The sequence below is a fragment of the Aotus nancymaae genome, unplaced genomic scaffold (assembly GCF_030222135.1).
Source record: "Aotus nancymaae isolate 86718 unplaced genomic scaffold, 86718_ANA_hifiasm-v0.15.2.pri h1tg000092l, whole genome shotgun sequence".
NCBI lineage: Eukaryota > Metazoa > Chordata > Mammalia > Primates > Aotidae > Aotus > Aotus nancymaae.
Window position 1 is genome coordinate 4,858,971 of NW_026988507.1, and position 20,423 is coordinate 4,879,393.

Sequence of the window (20,423 nt, forward strand, 5' to 3'; positions counted from 1 at the left end):
CTGATATACAACGTGTAACAATTACCACAATCAAATGAACACATCCCATCACCACTCATACTGTGCATTAGATGCCCAGAACCTAGTCATCTTTAACTTAAACTCTGTACCCTTTGGCCAACATCTCCCCATTTTCCCCAGCCTCCAAGCCCCTGGCAATCAATGTTCTACTCTCTGCTTCTATGACTTTTTTAGATTTCACATGTAAGTGAGGTCATACAGTATTTGTCTTTCTGCAGCTTATTTTAGTTAGCATAATGGCCCCCAGGTTCATCCATGTTGTCACAAATGGCAGGATTTCCTTCATTTTCATGGCTGAATAACATTCCGCTGTATATATGCACCAAAATTTCTTTATCCATTCATCCATCAATGGATACCTAGGTTGCATATCTTGGCTATTGTGAATAATGCTGCAATGAACACAGAAGTATGGATGTCTTTTCAAGATACTGAGATCATTCCCTTTGGGTATATACTCAGAAGTGGGACTGCAGGATCATGTGGTAGTTCTATTTTTGATTCTTTTGAATCTTCATACTGTTTTCCACAATAGCTGTGCAATTTATATTCCCAACAGTTTACAAGGATTCCCTTTCTTCCATACCGCTGCCAACAGTTTTTCTAGTCAACTTAATGGTATTTATTAAAAAGTCTAAGGGAAGCTAAAGCCAGCCCTCTTCCACCAGCATTGTAAACACTCATAGTTAATAATGTCTCTTCTGGGGAATTATCTACTCTTATGACATGAAAGGCCATGTTCAGTAGAAAGACACAAGGACATCAGACATACTTGGATTTAAATTTTGGCTCCTCTCTCTAGTATACAGGTAAATGTAAAAATCTGGTGTAAATAAGTCCTAATTATAAGTTATAAAGGTTTGATGACATGACATAGATGAAAACGCTAAAAATGGAGCCTTATGTATTTAAAAAAAACCCTTCTTTCTTTCCTGTCCCTTCTCTGCACTTCCAGAATGCACTGCAGAGACTCTGAAGTTAGTGTGGTAGAAATTGGTTACTCATCAATAGTTTTTGTTAAATTTTTCACCTACATAGCAGCAAAAAAAAAAAAAAGGTGGTTATTCAGATCTTCATATTTTATCTTCACCAAAAAATTTGCATCTTTACTCAATAAAAGTTATTTAATATAAAAATGTTTTATATTTACCTCCAACTAAATTGATTTGCTTTCTCTTGAAAGTTTGGGGAATATTTGTTTTAGGAAGGTTTTCCATAATATACAGTGACTTCACTTCCACACTGCCACATTACCACTTACTCTCCAACATGAAGGCTCTTGAAAATGATGCATGAAGTATGAAGTCTTATTAAGATTTCGAAGTGGATCTTAACATTTAGGTTATTATTCTGTCCTGTTTGCGTCATCTTTAACATCTTGGGGTCTACTCTACAATGTAGCCCAGTTTGCAGTTTTAGTTCCAAAAAATTTTAACTATGTGTTTTCCACCCAAGAAAATTATTACTCTCCTGGTCACCAGCAGGCTAAGCAGATACTAGCTATTATCTTGCTTTTAGAGAAAAGTCTCTGGTACAGCTACAAGGGTAAACACAAATAGTACAAATCTGAAAATATGTTTCCAGTTAAAGTAGAACACTGGCCAAGGATGATCCTACGTAAACTGCAGTAACAGAAGAGTTTTTAAAAATCATTTGAAAAGACAAACATATTAGTCCAAAGAAGCCAAAGGATTTAATTCAGCTATACTAACAGAATGTGGCTGCTTTAAAATATTATAGATTGGTGTAAGAGTAATTGTGGTTTTTTGCCATTAAAAGTAATGGCAAATGACTTTCAGGTAATCTTGATTTTGTAAAAGAGAAAAAAGAAAAGTAATGGCAATTACTTGGACCAAATAATAATTCAGTCCTTAAAATGTATTTTTTAAAAATAGCATCATTTACTTTGGCACCAAATAATTATTCAGTCCCTAAAATATATTTTTATAAAATAGCATCATTTACTTCACAGTTTTTCTTGTTAGGTAATGCCACATACTCCCTTTTGCTATGCCATACACACCTGTATGTTATTCGAAGGTCCCTGGGTGTTGTACGTACCTTGAGTAATGTGTAAGGTCACTGAAATCTTGTTTTCATTATTTTGTCATCAAAGTATCCTTGCCAAACATTTTTTGCTAAAACTCTCTCTCCTGGAAGGCAGGGTGGGAAGTTCTTCCTACTTATAAGATCCTGGCCCACAGTACAGTGAGCCATAGACAGGTAAGAAATAACTTGTGTGGCCAGGCATGGTGGCTCACACCTGTAATCCCAACACTCTGGGAGGCTGAGGTGGGTGGATCACTTGAGGTCAGGAGTTCGAGACCAGCCTGGCCAACACAGCAAACCCTGTCTCTACTAAAAATACAAAAATTAGCTGGGTGTGGTGACATGCACCTGTAATTGCAGCTACTCAGGAGATAGAAGTTGCAGTGAGCTGATATCACACCACTGCACTCCAGCATAGGTGACGGAGTGAGACTCTGTCTCAAAAAATAAATAAATAAGTTTTGCTTTCTGAAGTTTTCTGAAGCATGCATATAAGAATGGATTATTTTCAGCAATCCATGTAGACTGAGGAATAAAAAGTTATGAAACTTCAATTCAACAAATATTATCTGAAATCCCACTACTGTTACAGAAACAACAAGAAAGACACGGGCCTGTTCTCCTGAACTGACAGTTGGAGAGGAAAAGGAAGGAAGGATGCTGTTCAAATACAAAGGAACGGGATCTTACCCAGGCTGGATGGGAGGTGAGGGTGAGGAGTCAGAAAAGGCCTGGAGGCAGGAACATCACCTGAAGGATGAGGAGGCATCAATAAATACAATAGGCCAATATAAGGGATGGTGTTAGGCTGCAGACAGAGCAGTAGGAGGCATCAGACCTGCCTCTATAACAAGGACCTGACCTTGTGCAAGCCATTTGACCCTTCCCGCTCTAATTTTTCCTTATCTATAATATGGAATGGCTAGGATCATGTCAGTTAACCTTAACTCCTGCTGTGCATCAAAATCACCTGAGAGCCTTCTAAATAGACTCTAGAAAGGTAGTTTCAGGTGGTGGGGCATCAGTGTTTCTTTCACAAGCTCTCCAGATGATGCTAATCTGCGACCAGGGCTGAGAACCACTGGATGAGATGAGCTCACAAGGCCCTGACATCTTAGGTCTGTGGTTCACAACCCATGGTGCACAATAGCATCCTCTGGGGAGCTTTTAGAAATACCAGTGTAGGCTGCATTCCTGATAATTAAACCAGATTTCTGGAGGTGGCCTCAGGCATCAGTAATTTTAAAGTTCCCAGGCTGATGCCAAGCTACAACCAAGGTTGACAACCACTGTTCTAGGCTCTCTTAATACTTCAGTTCCCTATTATGGCCAATGAAAGATGGGAAAATTAAAATGAAAATTATGTCAAATTAAAAAGAAAGCTAAATGCTGAAGGCCACCAAAAGATCTTAAATGGTATTGTACCACACATGGATGTGTGTGTCATTCATGTTGATGCATGACAGGTGGGAAATGCCCAATCCAAAATGCTCTGTTCTAAATTTAAAATTCAGTGGAATACTTCTATAAAATGGCTCCATGGTGTGTTCTCTGCAATACTTAGTTAGAATTTGATTTGCATGGTTGACTGTAATATGAACATTACATTCCCTACCCCCGAGGTTACTTAAATCCACTTATTAGGCAATGGTGAACTAAACAAACAGTAATTAGAAACACTCCAGACTACCTTTTAAATCTGTTGCTAAATTATGTTTTTCCTGCACCAAAGCCCATACACACAGCATGTCCACAAGCATCACAAAACCAAAGCCTCAGAAATATTTACACTAATAAGGGCATAAGCTACCTCTGGGCATTCACACTGGATTCTTCAGGGAATTAAGGGCTGCTTTAGAAGACGACTATTCATTGCTGTTATTTCTCACATCTGGGTAAATAAAGCACTGCCCGCATGCGGTTAGAAATCCCAGGTGAAAATGAACTCTCCAGGAGTCTAGAGATGAAGAATACCTCTGATAGACTGTCTCATTTCCTGAAATGAGTCAGAAGTGAAAGTAATTCTTCAGAAAAGAACATCTGCACTATGGCACAGCTTATAAAATAATGCCAGATGATACCTGTGGCTAAGAAGCTGGCCGCAGAGAAGGGTCTGGGAAAAGGACCGAACCTCTGTACAGCACTTAATCTCAGGGCTGCCGCTGTTAGGTTGGAGGGTCTGCAAATCCAATAAGCAGCCAGGTGTCCTGGTCTCCACTGTAAATCTTGATTAGTAGTGAGAGTGCTCACATTCCATTAGAGAACTGGCCCCTTGCCAATGGGTAGATGCAGCCAGAAAGGATCCATGTGCTGCCCTGAGCACGGAAATAGCAATTCTTACAAGAAAAACTGTTTTCCTTAACTAAAAATAGTCTATGCCTGTTAATGATTCAGACAGACCTTTCTTCTTGGGGAAGACGATGACCTAATGCTTTCCCTTCCTATTACACAGAAAGAAGAGGTATTGGCATGTGGTCAGGTACTGGAGGACAGGAAAGAATAAAATACCTTTCACAACAACTCATGTAAAGGCCAATAAACAGGAAGGTGAAAAAGAAAGACTGTCTTCACTAAGATCAGGGCCCAGTTATTCCTCTTAGTAGCTCTTCAGTATTTCATCTTGGTTATGTATGTATTAATTTATTTATGTATTTAATTTTTGAGACTCTGTCGCCCAGGCTGGAGTGCAGTGGCGCAATCTCGGCTCACTGCAACCTCCGCCTCCCAGATCCAGCGATTCTCCTGCCTCAGCCTCTCGAGCAGCTGGGATTACAGGCCTGCACCACCACACCTAGCTAATTTCTGTATTTTGTAGAAATGGGGTTTCACCGTGTTGGCTAGGCTGGTCTCGGACTCCTAACCTCAAGTGATCTGCCCACCTTGGCCTCCCAAATTGCTGGGATTACAGGCATGAGCCAGGTGCCCAGCCCTGGATTTTTAAAAGGAATCTAGCTCCACTGTTTGTGATGGAGTGATGGAGGAACCTGGAAACAGTCTACATGCCCATTAATAGGTGATCAGGTAAAGTAAAGCACACACACCATGGAATATTATGCAGTTATTTAAAAGCCAAATCTGTGTGCAGATGTAGAGATATCTGCACTCCCTATGACACATTAATACATTAAAAATTGCACCTGGCCTTTGTATAGCAAACGTTTGTGTAAATGTTTTTAAAGAAGTTGCCTAGAATAGGAGAGGGCTGGGAGACAGTGTTAGTTTTCTTTTATACCCTTCAATACAGTTCGACTTATCTTTTCATACACCTGCACCCTTCCCCTTTTAATAACAGGCATTACATAAGTGGAGGGCTATTTCTGATTTCTTCTTTATGCTGGTCTCTTCATACATAATTTAAAACAAGTAAGTGCTATTTTATGTTTTTGAGATGGGAGTCTCCCTCTGTTGCCCAGACTGGGGTGCAGTGGTGCAATCTCAGCTTACTGAAACCTCCACACCTTCTAGGTTCAAGTGATTCTCCTGCCTTAGCCTCCCGAATAGCTGGGATTAAACGCACCTGCAACAATTCCCGACTAATTTTTGTATTTTTAGTAGAAATGGGGTTCACCACATTAGCCAGGCTGGTCTTGAACTCCTAACCTCATGTGATCCACCCACCTTAGCCTCCCAAAGTGCAGGGATTACAGGCATGAGCCATCACGCCTGGCTTGTAAGTGCCATTCTAAATAGATATTATAGAATCATAACTCCCCAAAAATCAGATGTGGAAGCCCTAACCCCCATACCTCAAAATGTGACTGGATTTGGAAAAGACGGGTCATTAAAGAGGTGATTAAGCTGAAAATGAAACTGTGAGAGTGTGCCCTAATCCAATCAGACTGGTACCCTTAAAAGAGGAAGAAATTTGGACACAGAAAGATACCAGAATGCACGCATGCAGAGGAAAGACCATGTGAGGACACAAAAAAGATGGCCGTTGGCAAGCCTCAGAAGAAAGCAAATGTATTGATACCTTGCCCTTGGACTTCCTAACCTCCAGAACTGTGAGAAAATAAATGTCTGCTGTTTAACAGTTCAGTCTAAAGTATTCTGTCATGGCAGCCCCAGCAAACTAATGTAACAGATAAATAGATGGATGCAATTGAACTAGCACAACATGGTGACAGTCGCCCGTAAGAGTCTTCAACAGGTGAAAATCCCACTATGTCCACCGTGACGCTGATGGCCTCATCTGCCTTGTGAAGAAACAGGAGTTGATGAAGGTTCTGACTAAATCATGTTCACCCTGTTAAGTGGCTCAAGCTGGGACTTGAGTGAGTTTCCCACTTCATTCAGGACTCTTTCTGCTCCTGCCACTTAAATTTGATGACATTTTAAACAAACCCTATAACTCAAAGAACTAGAGCCTCAGATATAAATAAATATATATATATACATTTTTTTTTTTTTGAGACAGGGTCTTGCTCTGTCACCCAGGCTGGAGTGCAGTGGCATAATCTTGGCTCATGGCAACCTCCACCTCCTGGTCTCAAGCGATCCTCCTGCCTCAGCCTCTCTAGTAGCTTGAACTACTGGTGCATGCTACCATGCTCAGTTAATTTTTTAAGGTTTTTGTAGAGATGAGGTCTCACTGTATTACACAGGTTAAGCCTCACATATTTTATTATTGACTTTTTAAAGCTTGGCTTATAGTCAAAAGGCTGATAACTAATGAAAGGGAAAGTGTCACAGTAATATTAATTCAATTTTTTAAAGACTTGACACCAGCGTTTAAAACAAGTATGGAGAAACAAATGATATCCCATATTTATGTGCCAACTTAATCTTTTACACTTTAAGACATACGGTTTCAGACCACAATGCAATAAATTTTTTAAAGTATGGTGATCCAGGGCTAAAACTTCTTTATGAAATTTTATAGATTTTTACAAATTTATTAATCTTATTTTTAAAAACTGGAGTTTAGAGATCAATGACATAGAACCACAGACTTTGCCTATAGAATCTTTAACCTATAAAGGCTTAACCTATAAACCTTTGTCTTTAACTTGCAAAGATTTGTAAGTGGGTTAAGAAGCAGACACCTGAAAAGATCAAAACCCAAAGATAAATATGGTACAGTCAGTTCAGGCTACAGACATTCAGAGGAAGGTGGAATCACTTTTGCCTTGAATGGCCAGGGAAAGTTTCACCAAGGATATAGGGTCTAAGCCAATGTGGAATTAGAAATAAAAGCTAAGGTCTACCTTACCCCTGAGTATATGGTTCTGAAGGTGAGAATTGAGTCCTTAAGATCCTAACAGTGCCTGGCAAATAGTAGGCATCTGCCAGCTGGAGCAGGGAAACAGGTGGACAAACACACAGCCTGCTCATGTTAGCGTAGGTCTGCAGGATTTTTGTAAGGAAGTTGCAGGATACAAGATTTAAAAAGTTGGGGCCAACCAGTGGGTACACTGAGGTTTGGGCTTTATCCCTACACAGTGTAGAGTCTAAGAAGGTGTTTCTGGAGGAGAAAAACACATGATGGAACCAGCAGTGGTATGCAGAATGAACTGGAGGTGGTAGAGAAGCAACAAGAATGAGGAAGGTTAACTGGGCTATCAGCTGGATAAAGTCTCAGCTTCCTGATCTGTAAAATGGGCATCATACTACCACAGTAAGCACTCAAGATATAATTGCTATCATTATCATTTATTGTTATTATTCCACACTGTAAGATATAGAAGAAAATGAGCAAGAGAACAAATGTGAGGTGTAGAGCCAGTATTTGTATGTCACCTCAGGGTCTCCTCAAGTTCCTTAAACAGAGAATGGTAAGGTCGTCTGTCTTTTTGGGAATGGAGTGTGCTATATTTATTCGTTAGTTCTCCATAACTTCATATTTCAATATAGTAGATCCAACACAGGAGGAACAGATATCTGAAATGATCTCTAAAATCGAGACTACAAAATCAACTTTAAGTTGCTTTTATATAGAAGTAACTATACAGACTAATGCCAATCAGTTCTGAAACACTAAATTAATGGACTCAGCTATAAATCCAGGAAAACCATTTCATAATGAAAATGCCAATGCCTTTTTAAATTTAAGGATGGAATTGCCAACATAAAAGGCTTACAGTCAATGAGCAATTGCTCCTTTCACTCATAAATGAAAGAGCCTGATAACTCTGAACTATTTCTGAAACTCTGATTATCAGAAATCGTTGAGAATATAAGCTACAGGATTTTTCAATCACACAATTACCACCTGGTATTGGAACTCACAGCCTCAGACCAAATTTGGTGTGCTGGCTTTGTAAGTTCCTTTCTCCAATTATCAGGGGACCCAGGGTCTTACATTTACTGTCATGATAAAGATATGAAGTTCAACTGCAGATATTAACACTCTGTCTAACACAAAACAATGCTAACTTTTGTTTGTAAATTTGATCTTAGAAGGGAAATTTAATATACACCAAAAAGTGTATGTGCATTTACATAAATACATGGGTATCCAGAGTAAAGTTTCACCAACTAACCATTGGTAAGATTAATGTATCAGATGTCTGTGCTATTCCTACCCTCAATATTAATCGTCTATTTTAAAACTTTACTCTTTGGTCCATAACAGGTTGCCATACTTACTAATTATATCAATGGTGGATGTATTACTTCTTAAAAGCCAACCCCCAAAAAAATTATCCAAAGGGACTAAATAAGACATAACTGATTACTTTTGCCAAAGTCAACAGAAACTTTCCAAGAAACAAAGAAGCCAAGATGAAGAGAACAGTAAGCAGTAAAACCAATGAGTAAGCCAAGGACAGAGCAGGATAAGGAATGCAAACTCACTAGCATAATTTCTGGTTGACGGGCATTAGCCAAGACACACATGTATTCAACACTCAAATAACATCTTAGAAGGAAAGAGTAGAGCGCAAAATTAAGACGTGGGAAAAAGAAAAAATTCCTTTAAGGAGAGAATAAAGCCTGAAGACAACATGAAGCAGGTAACGGGGTGACCAGTAGCTAAATCAAGAGACATGAGCTGTCGTCTCACTTTACATCTAGCCAAACTGGTTTCCTAAGTTTCCTTCCAAATGTTCTTTAACTTTTCTAAATCTTAGAATCTTTACCTGTAGTTTCAACAGGGAAAATGATATGATAGCCAAAGGTCTCCTCCAGCTCTGATAATAGACTAGGAGTTTGTTTAGATGATGAACAGATACTTTTAAGGGAGAAAAAAATAGGCTACTTTTATTTCACAGTGACTTCAAGTTCACAAGAATGAAATTTCACAGAAGGGAGTCAAACGTCTGCATGCACAGTGAACACAGCCCTAAAGCATTTGTCAAATCAAGGCCTCTGAAATGAGTACAAACACCTGGATTATCCGCCACATAACCTCAGCCTCAGCCACAATCCCTTTGTCTCTGACCTGACTCGGCTCTTCCCAGTTGGATATACTCACTTCTCAGCCCCCATTCTTCACGTAATGCTGCCAGAGGCAAGTTGTACACATATCTATATAAAGTTAGGAGAGGTTTAAGGTGAAACAAGCAATAGAAATCCTTGGTGCAGCTCCTACCCTTAAGAATAGCACAGCAGGTAACAATTACTAGTGTTCTAAATCTTAGGCCAGTGCCAGCATTCTGGAAGGTCAAGGTGAGAAGAATGCTTGAGGCCAGGAGTCTAAGACCAACCCAGGCAACAAAATCAGATCCCATCTCTTTTTTTTAAAAAAAAAGCCAGGCATGGTGGTTGTAATCTCAGCTATTCAGGAGGCTAACATGGGACAATCACTTGAGCCCAGGAATTCAAAGTAGCAGTGATTGCACCACTGCACTCCAGACTGTGTGACAGAGCAAGACCCTGTCTCTCAAAATAAAAACAAAAACAGAAATCTTGTACTGGCCCCTGTTAGAATGTATGGCCCAGTAACGTCACTTCTCAGGAACTTCACAAAATAATGTGAAATGCAGAAAAATATCTATACCTACAAATATCTCTCAATATTATTTATAACAGCCAAAAAATATGATGCATGCTAGACCAGCAGCAATCAAGGAATGACTATGCAAATTATACCTCAAATTAGTTTCCCCTCCTACATGATCCCATAGACCCTCTGCTTACCCCTCAATAGGACTCAACCTGCCTACCAATTATCCATTTCCTCCAAGGTTCTGAAGGACAAACACCACATTTTGTTCACTATTTTTGCCATAAAGTCTAGCTTATAGTGAGCACAAAATAAATATCTGCTGAATGTCTTCTGGAAAATGCCTTTAAGTAAATTTTATGTGATGGAATGTTATTCAGCCATTAAGTGTGGTTTGTGAAGGCTTCTTAAACATGGGGAGTGCTGATGATGAAAAGCTCTGGAAATGGATAGTGGTGGTGATTGCACAACACTGAATATACATAATGCTACTGAATTGTACACTTAAAAATGGTTAATTTTAGATTATGTATACTTTACCACAATAAAAGAGATAAACTAAACATAGGGAGTGCTTATGAGGCAAGTTAAGTGAAAAGGCAGGATACCATATGGCTAAACTATATAAAACTACATTGCGTTTTTTTTAAAAGGCGGGAAAGCACCACACTAAAATATTCATGGTGGTTTATCTTTGAGGGGTAGTGTTGGGGTGATTTTGGTTTTATTTGCAGTTTTCTATATTTACCAAAATTTCTACAATGGCTCACATATAATATTTTTAATCAGAAAAAGACATCAAGCAGCAGAAGCCAGGGATAGAAAGGTTTACTTGTCAGTAGGTTAAACCTGGATCAATATCATTCATCTTGCTATGATCCTTGATGTATTATACTTGTATACTGCATATCATTCGTGCTTGCCTTCACTGTATAGTCCATAAAGTATGCCATTTAAGTAAAAATTATACCTTTTAAAATTGAAATTATTTAGCTTTTGCTATGCCAGAAACTATGCCTTTCAGATGTGATGGACCATAAGTATGCTTTGCCCAGGCTGAGAAGCAGCAACTGATGGTTTTAGACATACAAGTGACCAACTGACTCAAATGCACAGCTGTTCTCACAGGTGAAAGGCTTTCAGGAATCTGCGATGAGCCAGTCTGCAACAGCTCAAAGAGACTGACACATCCAAAAGGCCTCAATAAACACTAAACTCATCAAATTTACAAATAAATTGCAAACAAGTCCTTTGGAGTTACACAAACTCAGGACTGAAGTAACAGAGCTAGGACTGCCACTTATGCATTACCACCATGAGTTAATGGCCTCAGTTGTCCCACAAATAAATGGGGATAAAAATGTCTCCCTCTTGGGTAAACAAGATGTTTGCAAATCAGAACTGGAGGAAATCCTGAGCCTGCTAACAGCAGCTGTCCAATTAATATCATTAATTTCCTTCCTTACCCCTCTTTAGATCAAGTGTCCAATCTAGGATAGCCAAGTGAAATGCTAAAAATGACCCACTACCTAGAACTAATAAAGTTAACATAATAGGAGAATGGGAAGATGTTCTGAATCCCCTTCCAGTTTCACTCCTCAGAAGCCCTCATAAGATGCAAACCAATTTTTCCTATTCTTCATTCCTCAATAATTGGAAAGTAACTACTCTCTGTGTCCTTCGCATACCTGGAAACCTGATGTCACTCTTAAGTTTCTTCTTCAAATCTTTCATTCCTGGCATGGTGGCTCACGCCTATTATCCTAACACTTTGGGAAGCCAAGGATGGGGGATCACTTAAGGCCAGGAGTTCAAGGCCAGCTTGGGCAACATAGCAAGACCCCCATCTCTTAAAAAAAAAAAAAAAAAAAAAAAAAAAAAAAAAAGCCAGTCAGATGCAGTCCTAGTTACTCAAGACGCAGAAGCAAGAGGATTGCCTGAGCCCAAGAGTTAGAGGCTACAGTGAGCCAAGACAGTGCCACTGTACTCTAGCCCGGGTGACAAAGCAAGACAATTTGCACCTTGTTTCTTAAAAAAAAAAAAACTAAAAAACTAGACACAAATGATAAAAACTTTCATTCCTTTAAACATATCTGTGGTTTCTCTTGGTTCTCTGCAAGCCCTCCCTACATTATGTTAACTGGATGGCCTCTGAATCCCTCTAAGCAGGACTTGGCATAGCAAAAGGCTAGCACCTAATTCATGCATCCCAGAGAGCTTTGAAAAATACAATAAATGATTATGCTTTGGAAGGTTACTTGTCTCTGACTGATGAGGGTGTGCAGTGCCCCTGAGACAGATCCAAGTGTGACCCACGGTGCCCTCCAATTCGCTCCCATAACCCTCGTCCTCTGCTTTGTCTTGCACTTGCCAACGTTGTTCAGCAAGCTGATCGAGTCTGAGATTGCATCAGATTCAACACTGCACCACATCCCTCCCTTCAAAAGAGCAGCCCCTATCTTTACAAAAGATCTGCCGGCTTCCTTCCTTGATTAGCTCTTATTTGAGTGCCTCACTGGGCAAAGGAGGAAAGGAATTGAAAAAGCAAGGATAATGGAAATATTCAGCTGTTTAAGGTTACCTTTGTACAGGCTGAACTGTACAAACCGACTTCACTACCTTTGGGCTACAAAACTCAAGTTCATTCTCTCAGTAAACATGTACTGGGCCAGCACTAAGTGCTAGGCATTCAAAAATCAACCATTTCTGTCTTATGGAAGAAAAGAATATTAACAATTCTGCCACACTGCAGTATGTTCTAGAACAAAAGTATATACAAGATTATTACAGCTGCACAGAGGGCAAAGGACGCTGAATCTGCCTGGGCAGGATTCGAGGAGTTGGGTAATTCACACATCTCTTTACCTGCCACAGAAGAATGAATGAGCTGATCTACAATGCCAGTCGGGGGCTAGTGCTGTTGCAGCCTTTTAATACAGTCTATTTAATGCCATTACCACTGACTTGCTTTGGTTGCTATACATACTTTCCTGCTCTCCTCATATATTCGACTTACTTTATTTTCAGAATAAAACATATGGTGTTTCCATTCTCTCTCCAGTCTTTCAACCCCATCATGTTTCCTACCCTGGAGAGTTGCTTTGACTATCAGAGAAGGAATACTATAATGGCTTAGTTGAAGCAAATAAAGAGGCAAGAATAAGCCTGTTTGCTAAACGGAGCTGGAAAAGCGTGTGCAGAGCCATTACGAGAAGTACCCATTGCGACCAGGCCCTCTGCCGCCCCAGCAGGTGAGTACCTGCCCTGTGAAAGCCCAGGGGTATCTCTGCCCAATGTAGCTGAAGATATTTGTCTTTACATCAGCTTCTATCCTCTACATCTCACCTCATCCATTTCTAGGGTATATTTGTTAAAACAGTGGTTCTTAACCTTTCATAGTTCATGAAATCCTCTCAGAGAATCTAGTGAAATGCAATGACTCGCTCCATAGAAAAGCTTTCAAAAGCACATAAATGCAAAATATTACACACAATTTCTAGGGATACACAAACCCCAAAACCTATACATGGAAACCAGGAGGAAGCATACTGTTTAGTTCAAAATCCTTGAGCTTGTACACCACCTCAAACTTAATGCTTCACCATTCTGAATGTTGGACTGTCCTCCAACATCCTGCCTTTGTTCCATGTAAAGCTTCTGCCTGGAACACTTGTCCCCAGTAGTTTAAGCATCACCTCTTAAATAAAAATAATGGAAACTTTATGAACTGGACACCATAATCCACTCTTTCCCCAAGAACGGTGAATTACTCACTTCCTTCCCCACCACTCTCTGCAGATACTTGAATCGGCGATCCTACAATATTTGTTACTTCATATATCAGACTGTTGGCAACCTGAGGGAATGGGCTGTAACTTAACCATCTTTTATTTTCAGATCCTAGTGTAAAGTCTCTATTCTGGAGGAAAACATTCCTTTGGAGGAAACAAACACAAAATCAGTTAATTTTAATACAAGTGTCCGAATGCTCAAACCTGGTGAGTGATTTCTTTATGCAAAATCTTAGAGGAGAAGTGGCAATAAACTAGACAAAATTGGTGGTGGGGGGGCATTATCGGCAGAGGGGTCAGCAAGGCATGCAGCAGAAACACAGTGTACAGGGAAGGTAGCAATTCCAGATTCATGGTGACTAAACAGAAAGGCAGGAAGCAGGTGTAAGAGGTGAGGAGAGAGAAGTAAAGAAGATTATGAGGGTAGAGGGCACCACGTAAGGTATAGGGAGCTTGGACATATCCCAGAGGTGGAAATCACTGGAAGTTTTTTTCTTCCCTTTTCTACTTAGAAAAGTAACGTGATTATTGTAGAAAATGGAGAAAAGGCAAGAAGATGACAAACTCGTAACTCCATCATACAGAGACAACCATCATTACTGTTCTCTCATCCTTATGTGCTATGTTAACATGCATGCACGTGTATGTAACTGGTTTGTATTTACTTTGATTTTGCTTAAATTCATTTAGTATTTACTAGCAGCAGACACTATGCTGAATACACTACATGTATATCATTTCATCCTCAAAATAATTCTTCATAATTCACCATTATTCATTGTAATCCATTTTAAAGAGGACAAATTGGGGGAAGGGTGTCCAACACCACATGGCTGATTAATATGTATTTAACAGCAGAGCTGAGAGATTCCACACCAAGTTTTCTTCAAAGACTTCATTTTTTTCTTATTTGCACGTGTTTAACTTATAAATAACTTTCTTTTTCCAAGTTTATCAGAAAAATCCCTTTGGGAATTTGATAAGCAATGTGATACACCTAAATAGAAACCTGGAGAAAAAAAAACCCATTACTATATTGTGTTCCCATATAGAGAACATATAAAACTCTTGGCATTCATTTTAATCTTTTTATAATCTTGGCAAAGTTTGCAGTTTTCTTCATTGAAGGCTTGTAAGTTTAGGAGGGTGGCATGTTCAGATATATGCTTTGGACAGATAAATCTGGCAATAGTATGAAGGAAGACAGATTTGAGGAGACGAGATTGGAGGGCTGAAAACACAAACTGAGAGAGATGGCCACAGTCCAGGTGAGACACAAGAGCCTAGAACCAAGGCAGTGAGGCGTGGTACGGAGGGCAGGGAACAGCCTCAGGAAACACAGAAGGCAGAATTCAAAGGACCTGGAGCAAAAAGAGGAAGCGGAGTGGTAGAGGAAAAAGAGGAAGTCAGGGAGAGTGGGTGAACTGGGGATGCCATTCACAGAGAGGACACAGAAGGGATGCATTTTGTGGTGTGGGGGAGGAAATAACTAGTTCAGCTGTGAACTAAATCACTGAAATCATCCCAAGTGCCTACTCTATGCTGAGTGCCTTGCTGAGTGCTGAAGAGTCTGTGGCACATCAGGCTGGGATGGCCCCAGGACAGGCAGACTGGGGATAACAATGAGCAAAGAGACCAGGCTGGGCAGAGGGGTGCATCCCGGTGGAGATGGCCTGGATGGGGCTCTGAAGCTCTAGGAACAGATCTGAAACTGCAAGTATGAATGAGACTGCCCTCAGAAAACATGCAAACCATATGAGAACAGAAGCCGGCCAAGGTTGAAGCTTGAATTAAAACAGTGTTTTAAGCTGGACAGAAGCAGCAGAAGTGCCAAAAGAAGAACAGAAAGTATAATAACCCAATCCTGCGCCTATACTGCCCTTGGACTTCATGGAAAGAATTTTTTTTAAAAAAATTCAAAGGTCACTCAGTTGACGTTAAACATTAAACAAAATCACATAAAAAGTCCATGATGAGGGCAAGAATTTGCATCTCCTGGCTGCCTCTCAGAGCTTTATCCACCAGCCATATGGAATTGATGATTAATATTCAGTAGGAAGTGAATGTATAATCATGTGCCTGCCATTCAAATGTGAAAAGAAATGTTTTCTGCTCAGTACACCCAATAATACATTAATATATTTTCAGTTTAAAATACATTTATGAATAATTTTATACATTTTATAAATTTCCTGGCAAGGATGATAATAGAACAATCTATTTTCACTGCTACATGAAACAAAAAAGAGGAATGAAAGGTTCAGTTAATCAAGGAATTTAATATGCTTTATAATAAATATCAAACAGTCATTACTTCAGCTATATAAAGGGTGGCTGAGGTCATAACATGATTATAATAGCAAGAGTTTGTGTCCATATATATTCTCTGTCAGTTACTTAAATTTGCATAAGAAGTTTCCTCTATGAATTTTTTGCTAGAAATCAAATTTGTTTGTCTTGATTTATATATGAGCAGCAATAATAAGATTTTGTAATGATTAACAGTAGTAACAATCAAATAAATGGAAAACACTAACCTTTCCAAGGTACCAATGCAATGACAAACAGATGGATATGAAAATAAATTACCTGCACTGCATTACGTAAATGTGGTTTAGAACACCAGGAAGCACCAGAATCTGAAATGATTACTGTGGCAGTGTTTGATGAGGCCAAGAAAGAAAAAACACTGTGAATTCTTCGTCTTTTGTCATCTTTGTCAACAGTGTATAACCATGTGTTGTGTATACACACGTGCATTTTATGACATCCTGATAAGAAGAGATGCAGTCACTTCAAGATCATATGACATCCTGATAAGACATTTTATGACACCCTGATAAGAAGAGATGCAGTCACTTCAAGATCATAGGGAGAGGCCAGGTACAGTGGCTCACATCTGCAATCCCAGAACTTTGGGAGGCCGAGATGGGTGGATCACCTGAGGTCAGGAGTTTGAGACCAGCTTGGCCACCGTGGCAAAATCCCATCTCTATTAAAAATACAAAAATTAGCTGAGTGTGGTGGTGCGCGCCTGTAATCCCAGCTACTCAGGAGAGAGGCTAAGGCAGAATTGCTTGAACCCAGGAGGTGGAGGTTGCAGTGAGCCAAGATCCTGCCACTGCACTCCAGTCTGTGTCAATGGGGGAGATTCCATCTCAAAAAAAGAAAAAAAAATGATCATGGGAGAAACCTGGGGCCAGATGAAGATGTATGATCCATCCAGGAGAAGCTAATGGAGTCACAGTTTCCCCTCTTAACAACCACTGCCACTAAAATATGTACTCTAGGGTTGCTGTATTAACTCTGTTACAGTCTACTAGTTGTAACTCCCAGGGTTCTCAGTGAGCAAAAAGTTTTGTTTAAAAATGGCTTTGGGATGATTCTTGGTGAATTAAGAATCCTATGATTTCATGATGCTTCCTTTGGGAATAATATCCAAAGAGTAATGTCTACTACAATATCCTCCAGCAACACTCCTGCTTACCTTGAAGAAAACAATTCCAAGGCAGAGGGAGAATGCTCTAATGATGGCTAATCTAAGCAATCAAAAGTAACCAAGATTAACCAACATGTTAAATACTTGATAAATATCAGAATAAACAGGAAGGGGAAAGTATATAAATGAATAAATGACAAAAAACAAGGTGCTAAAAAATTAAGAGCATTCTAGTAAACAGAAATAAAGTTGTGTTCAATTTGATAATCTAGACATGCAAAATTAGGGTAACAATTTTTTTTAGCATTTATAATGTAAGAGATACATATGGAAAGTTTAAGTTAAAAACTAGCTTATTCTCAATCATAAAATATGAGTTAAAATTTTGAATCAAAGCTTGATGAGGGTTATTTAAAAATGTAATTTTTTTATGTCTTGACATTCAAATAAAGGTATACAATAAAACAACAGAGCCAGGAAATTCTGCTTTTATTCACTCAAATATGTTGAGGCTGTCTGTTTATGGAACTTAGCCATAATGCATATTTCTACTTCATTTTTAACAAACTAGGTATAATCTTACATATTTGTAATTCTAGGAAATTTTCAGAATTCATTTAATCATAAGTATCTATCTAACGAAAAAGTCTATTGTCACCAATTTATGTTCACTCCAAAGTATGATAAACATTTCATTAGCCAATTTTTTAAAAATCCAACCAAATTACCAAAACTAAACTGTACTTAACTGATCTTCCAAACAAACTTAAAATGTGACAGAGTTGGTCCCCTAAGTACAAGTGATTGTTAGTATCTATGAAGCCTTCAACAAACTGTCCAGTTCTCTGCAGTCCTGTCTTCTGGGAGACAGAAAACAGAACTTTGTTTCTGTTCTGAAAAATTATCTTCACGGGGCCAAAGTCATAGATCTGGCAGATACTGCCTCCCCAGGCAACGACCATCCACACTATCCCCATCCTCCTCTCCCACTATTCCTTGGCCCACCTTCAGGAGGTATAAACAACTGGGTTACAAAGTTAAGTTTCAGAATCCTTGAGTAAGCTTCCCTTGGCCCTCCAACTAAATTCATCATCTCTCTCTACTGTCTTCTCTCTGTACCATCCAGCCTCCACCAACCTCCTCATTTGTAAGAATGGTGAACTTTCTTGGTGAATTATTACATGGAGAGTTCTGAAGAGCTATCGTAAACCTAAAGCATAAACCAAACACTTCTAGGCTCATTATAGGGGTTATTAATATACAATCATGAAATCAGCAAGCTGGGAAGAATCTCAGATGTAATCTAAGCCTAAATTCCTCATTTTACAGATAGTGAACTATGATAATGGTGATCACCTACAACCAAAATAATAACTGACTCAAAGTAACTTGCACATTCATGTAATGTCAATGGAACATCTTAATTACACATTTTCATGTTTAGAGGCCTTAAATCCTTGTTGTAAGAGGTGGTTCATTTGAACCCAGGTTCTTAATGTTTGCATGTATCTTCTAATTTATAGTTATGTGCAGATTTAGAGATAAAATTTAAAATTTTCAGATCCTGCACTTCTTCCATAGACCTTGAATTTATATTTCATTGTTATCAATGGCATCAACATGCCTCTCATAAACTATTTAAAACAATGAATGACTTTATATATTTAAGATTTTTGAACTGCATTTTCTCTTCTCTGCAAATGGATCAATGGCAGGGGGCCTAGAGGGAGATGAGAAAAACAAGCTCTGGATTCCCACAGACTTTAGACATTATTAGGTGCTGTCATTATTTTCTCTGTATATTCTCATTTTCTTTCAGTGACAATGTAATACTTACGCAATTAAACAAACATGATATTAAATAACCTGAATTACAGAGTGTTCCCTGCTCCCTGCAAGGATCATGATATATGTCTCACAACACAAATTCTCAGCAGAACAAAGGTGGACAGTTTAAAACGTAGACATGATAAGCTTTTAATAAAACAATGTTATGTTAGCATCTAGAGAGAGTAAGCAAGAAAAATTCAGTGATGATTTTTCTCCCCGAAGAAGTCTCAAAAGAAAGATATCCACATCCAGATAAGTCAGGAACCGTGACAACTCCCTGTTGTGTGAAGGTTTCCACAAATCTTTAAAGCCAACTTAGAGAAAGAGATTAACAATATATCCTTACTATAATTTGTCCCTTGGAGCCAATATTTACATTTAGACTTGAAGTGTGTTGATGACAAAAACCATTGTATACAAAATGTAAAGAAATAAAATACAAAAATTAAAATAAATGCTGTTCTCCCTAATACCTTCATACTTTTAACTTTGAGTCTTAAAAAAATGTGAGATCTGTTTTGGCTCAGTGGAAGAGTGCTCTGCTCCAATAATACAATGCTTTACAGGCCTCGGGTAACAAAACTCCTTCACAGGGGTGAAATGAGTATTTAATGAGAACACTGATTGTCAGCCAAATTTTAGCACGTGTCCTAAGAAACAACAGAGATACATCATTTCTTACAAATAGTAGCTGATAAAAACAGTAGTTAAAAAATAAAGATAAAAAAGCACCTAGACTTTAAAAAAATGATTATGCTTCTTTGAAAATGCAGATATGTTTGCATTTGGAGTTTTCTGGCCACTTTCCTATAATATTTGCTTAAATAATTTATTTCAACCCTTTATACTACCACCTGTTATACTGAGGATAAATACAGGTCTCCAGGAGAGATAGTTCAAAGTATCTCACTTTATGGAAACACAAAAGGATCAAATCAGGCAGTTTGGTTGTTTAATCATAAATTGCTATTTTCCAATTGCTAAAATTTTTTTTTGGTGATGGTGTGTTCTGACAGGTGAAGCTGGCACTATCACGAGCTTCTTTATGCCAAGTAACTATTGGAAATGAAAAGGCTGAAAAACATCCTGTGCCCTTCTTTCTATGTTAAACCCATGGAAGATGTTCTCAAACTCTACTTTTCAAGATCACAGTATTCTTTATATTAAATAACAATAAAAAAGCCTAAGAAGTGACTGAAGAGCCATGAGATGTTAGCTGAACAAGTAAAATGTCTATATGCAAATACTCAATCAGAGAATGAACACGGAAGAAGGAATATAGGGTGTTACTTTTGATGATCAACATTCTCTCAGAGGGCAGAAGGCTCGCTTTTCAAGTAGTCAAGGGTTCAAGAAGGCTAAGTTTAAAACAGTAAGTTTTACCACAATTGGACAAACTCTACCACGC

The 20,423-nt window shown here is 38.8% G+C and overlaps 1 protein-coding gene across 2 annotated transcripts in view; it reads right to left on the bottom strand.

Moving 5' to 3' along the window:
• Nucleotides 1–20,423, bottom strand: part of ANO6 (anoctamin 6) — a 197,034-nt gene that overhangs the window by 147,144 nt on the left and 29,467 nt on the right. Inside the window, exon 2 of one of the 2 annotated variants that reach the window (XM_012459078.3) lies at nt 2,761–2,820. The exons of the other annotated variant lie outside the window; for it this stretch is intronic. Coding sequence (XP_012314501.2) covers nt 2,761–2,820 — 60 coding nt within the window. The remainder of the gene's footprint in view (nt 1–2,760; nt 2,821–20,423) is intronic. 2 annotated transcript variants of the gene reach the window in all.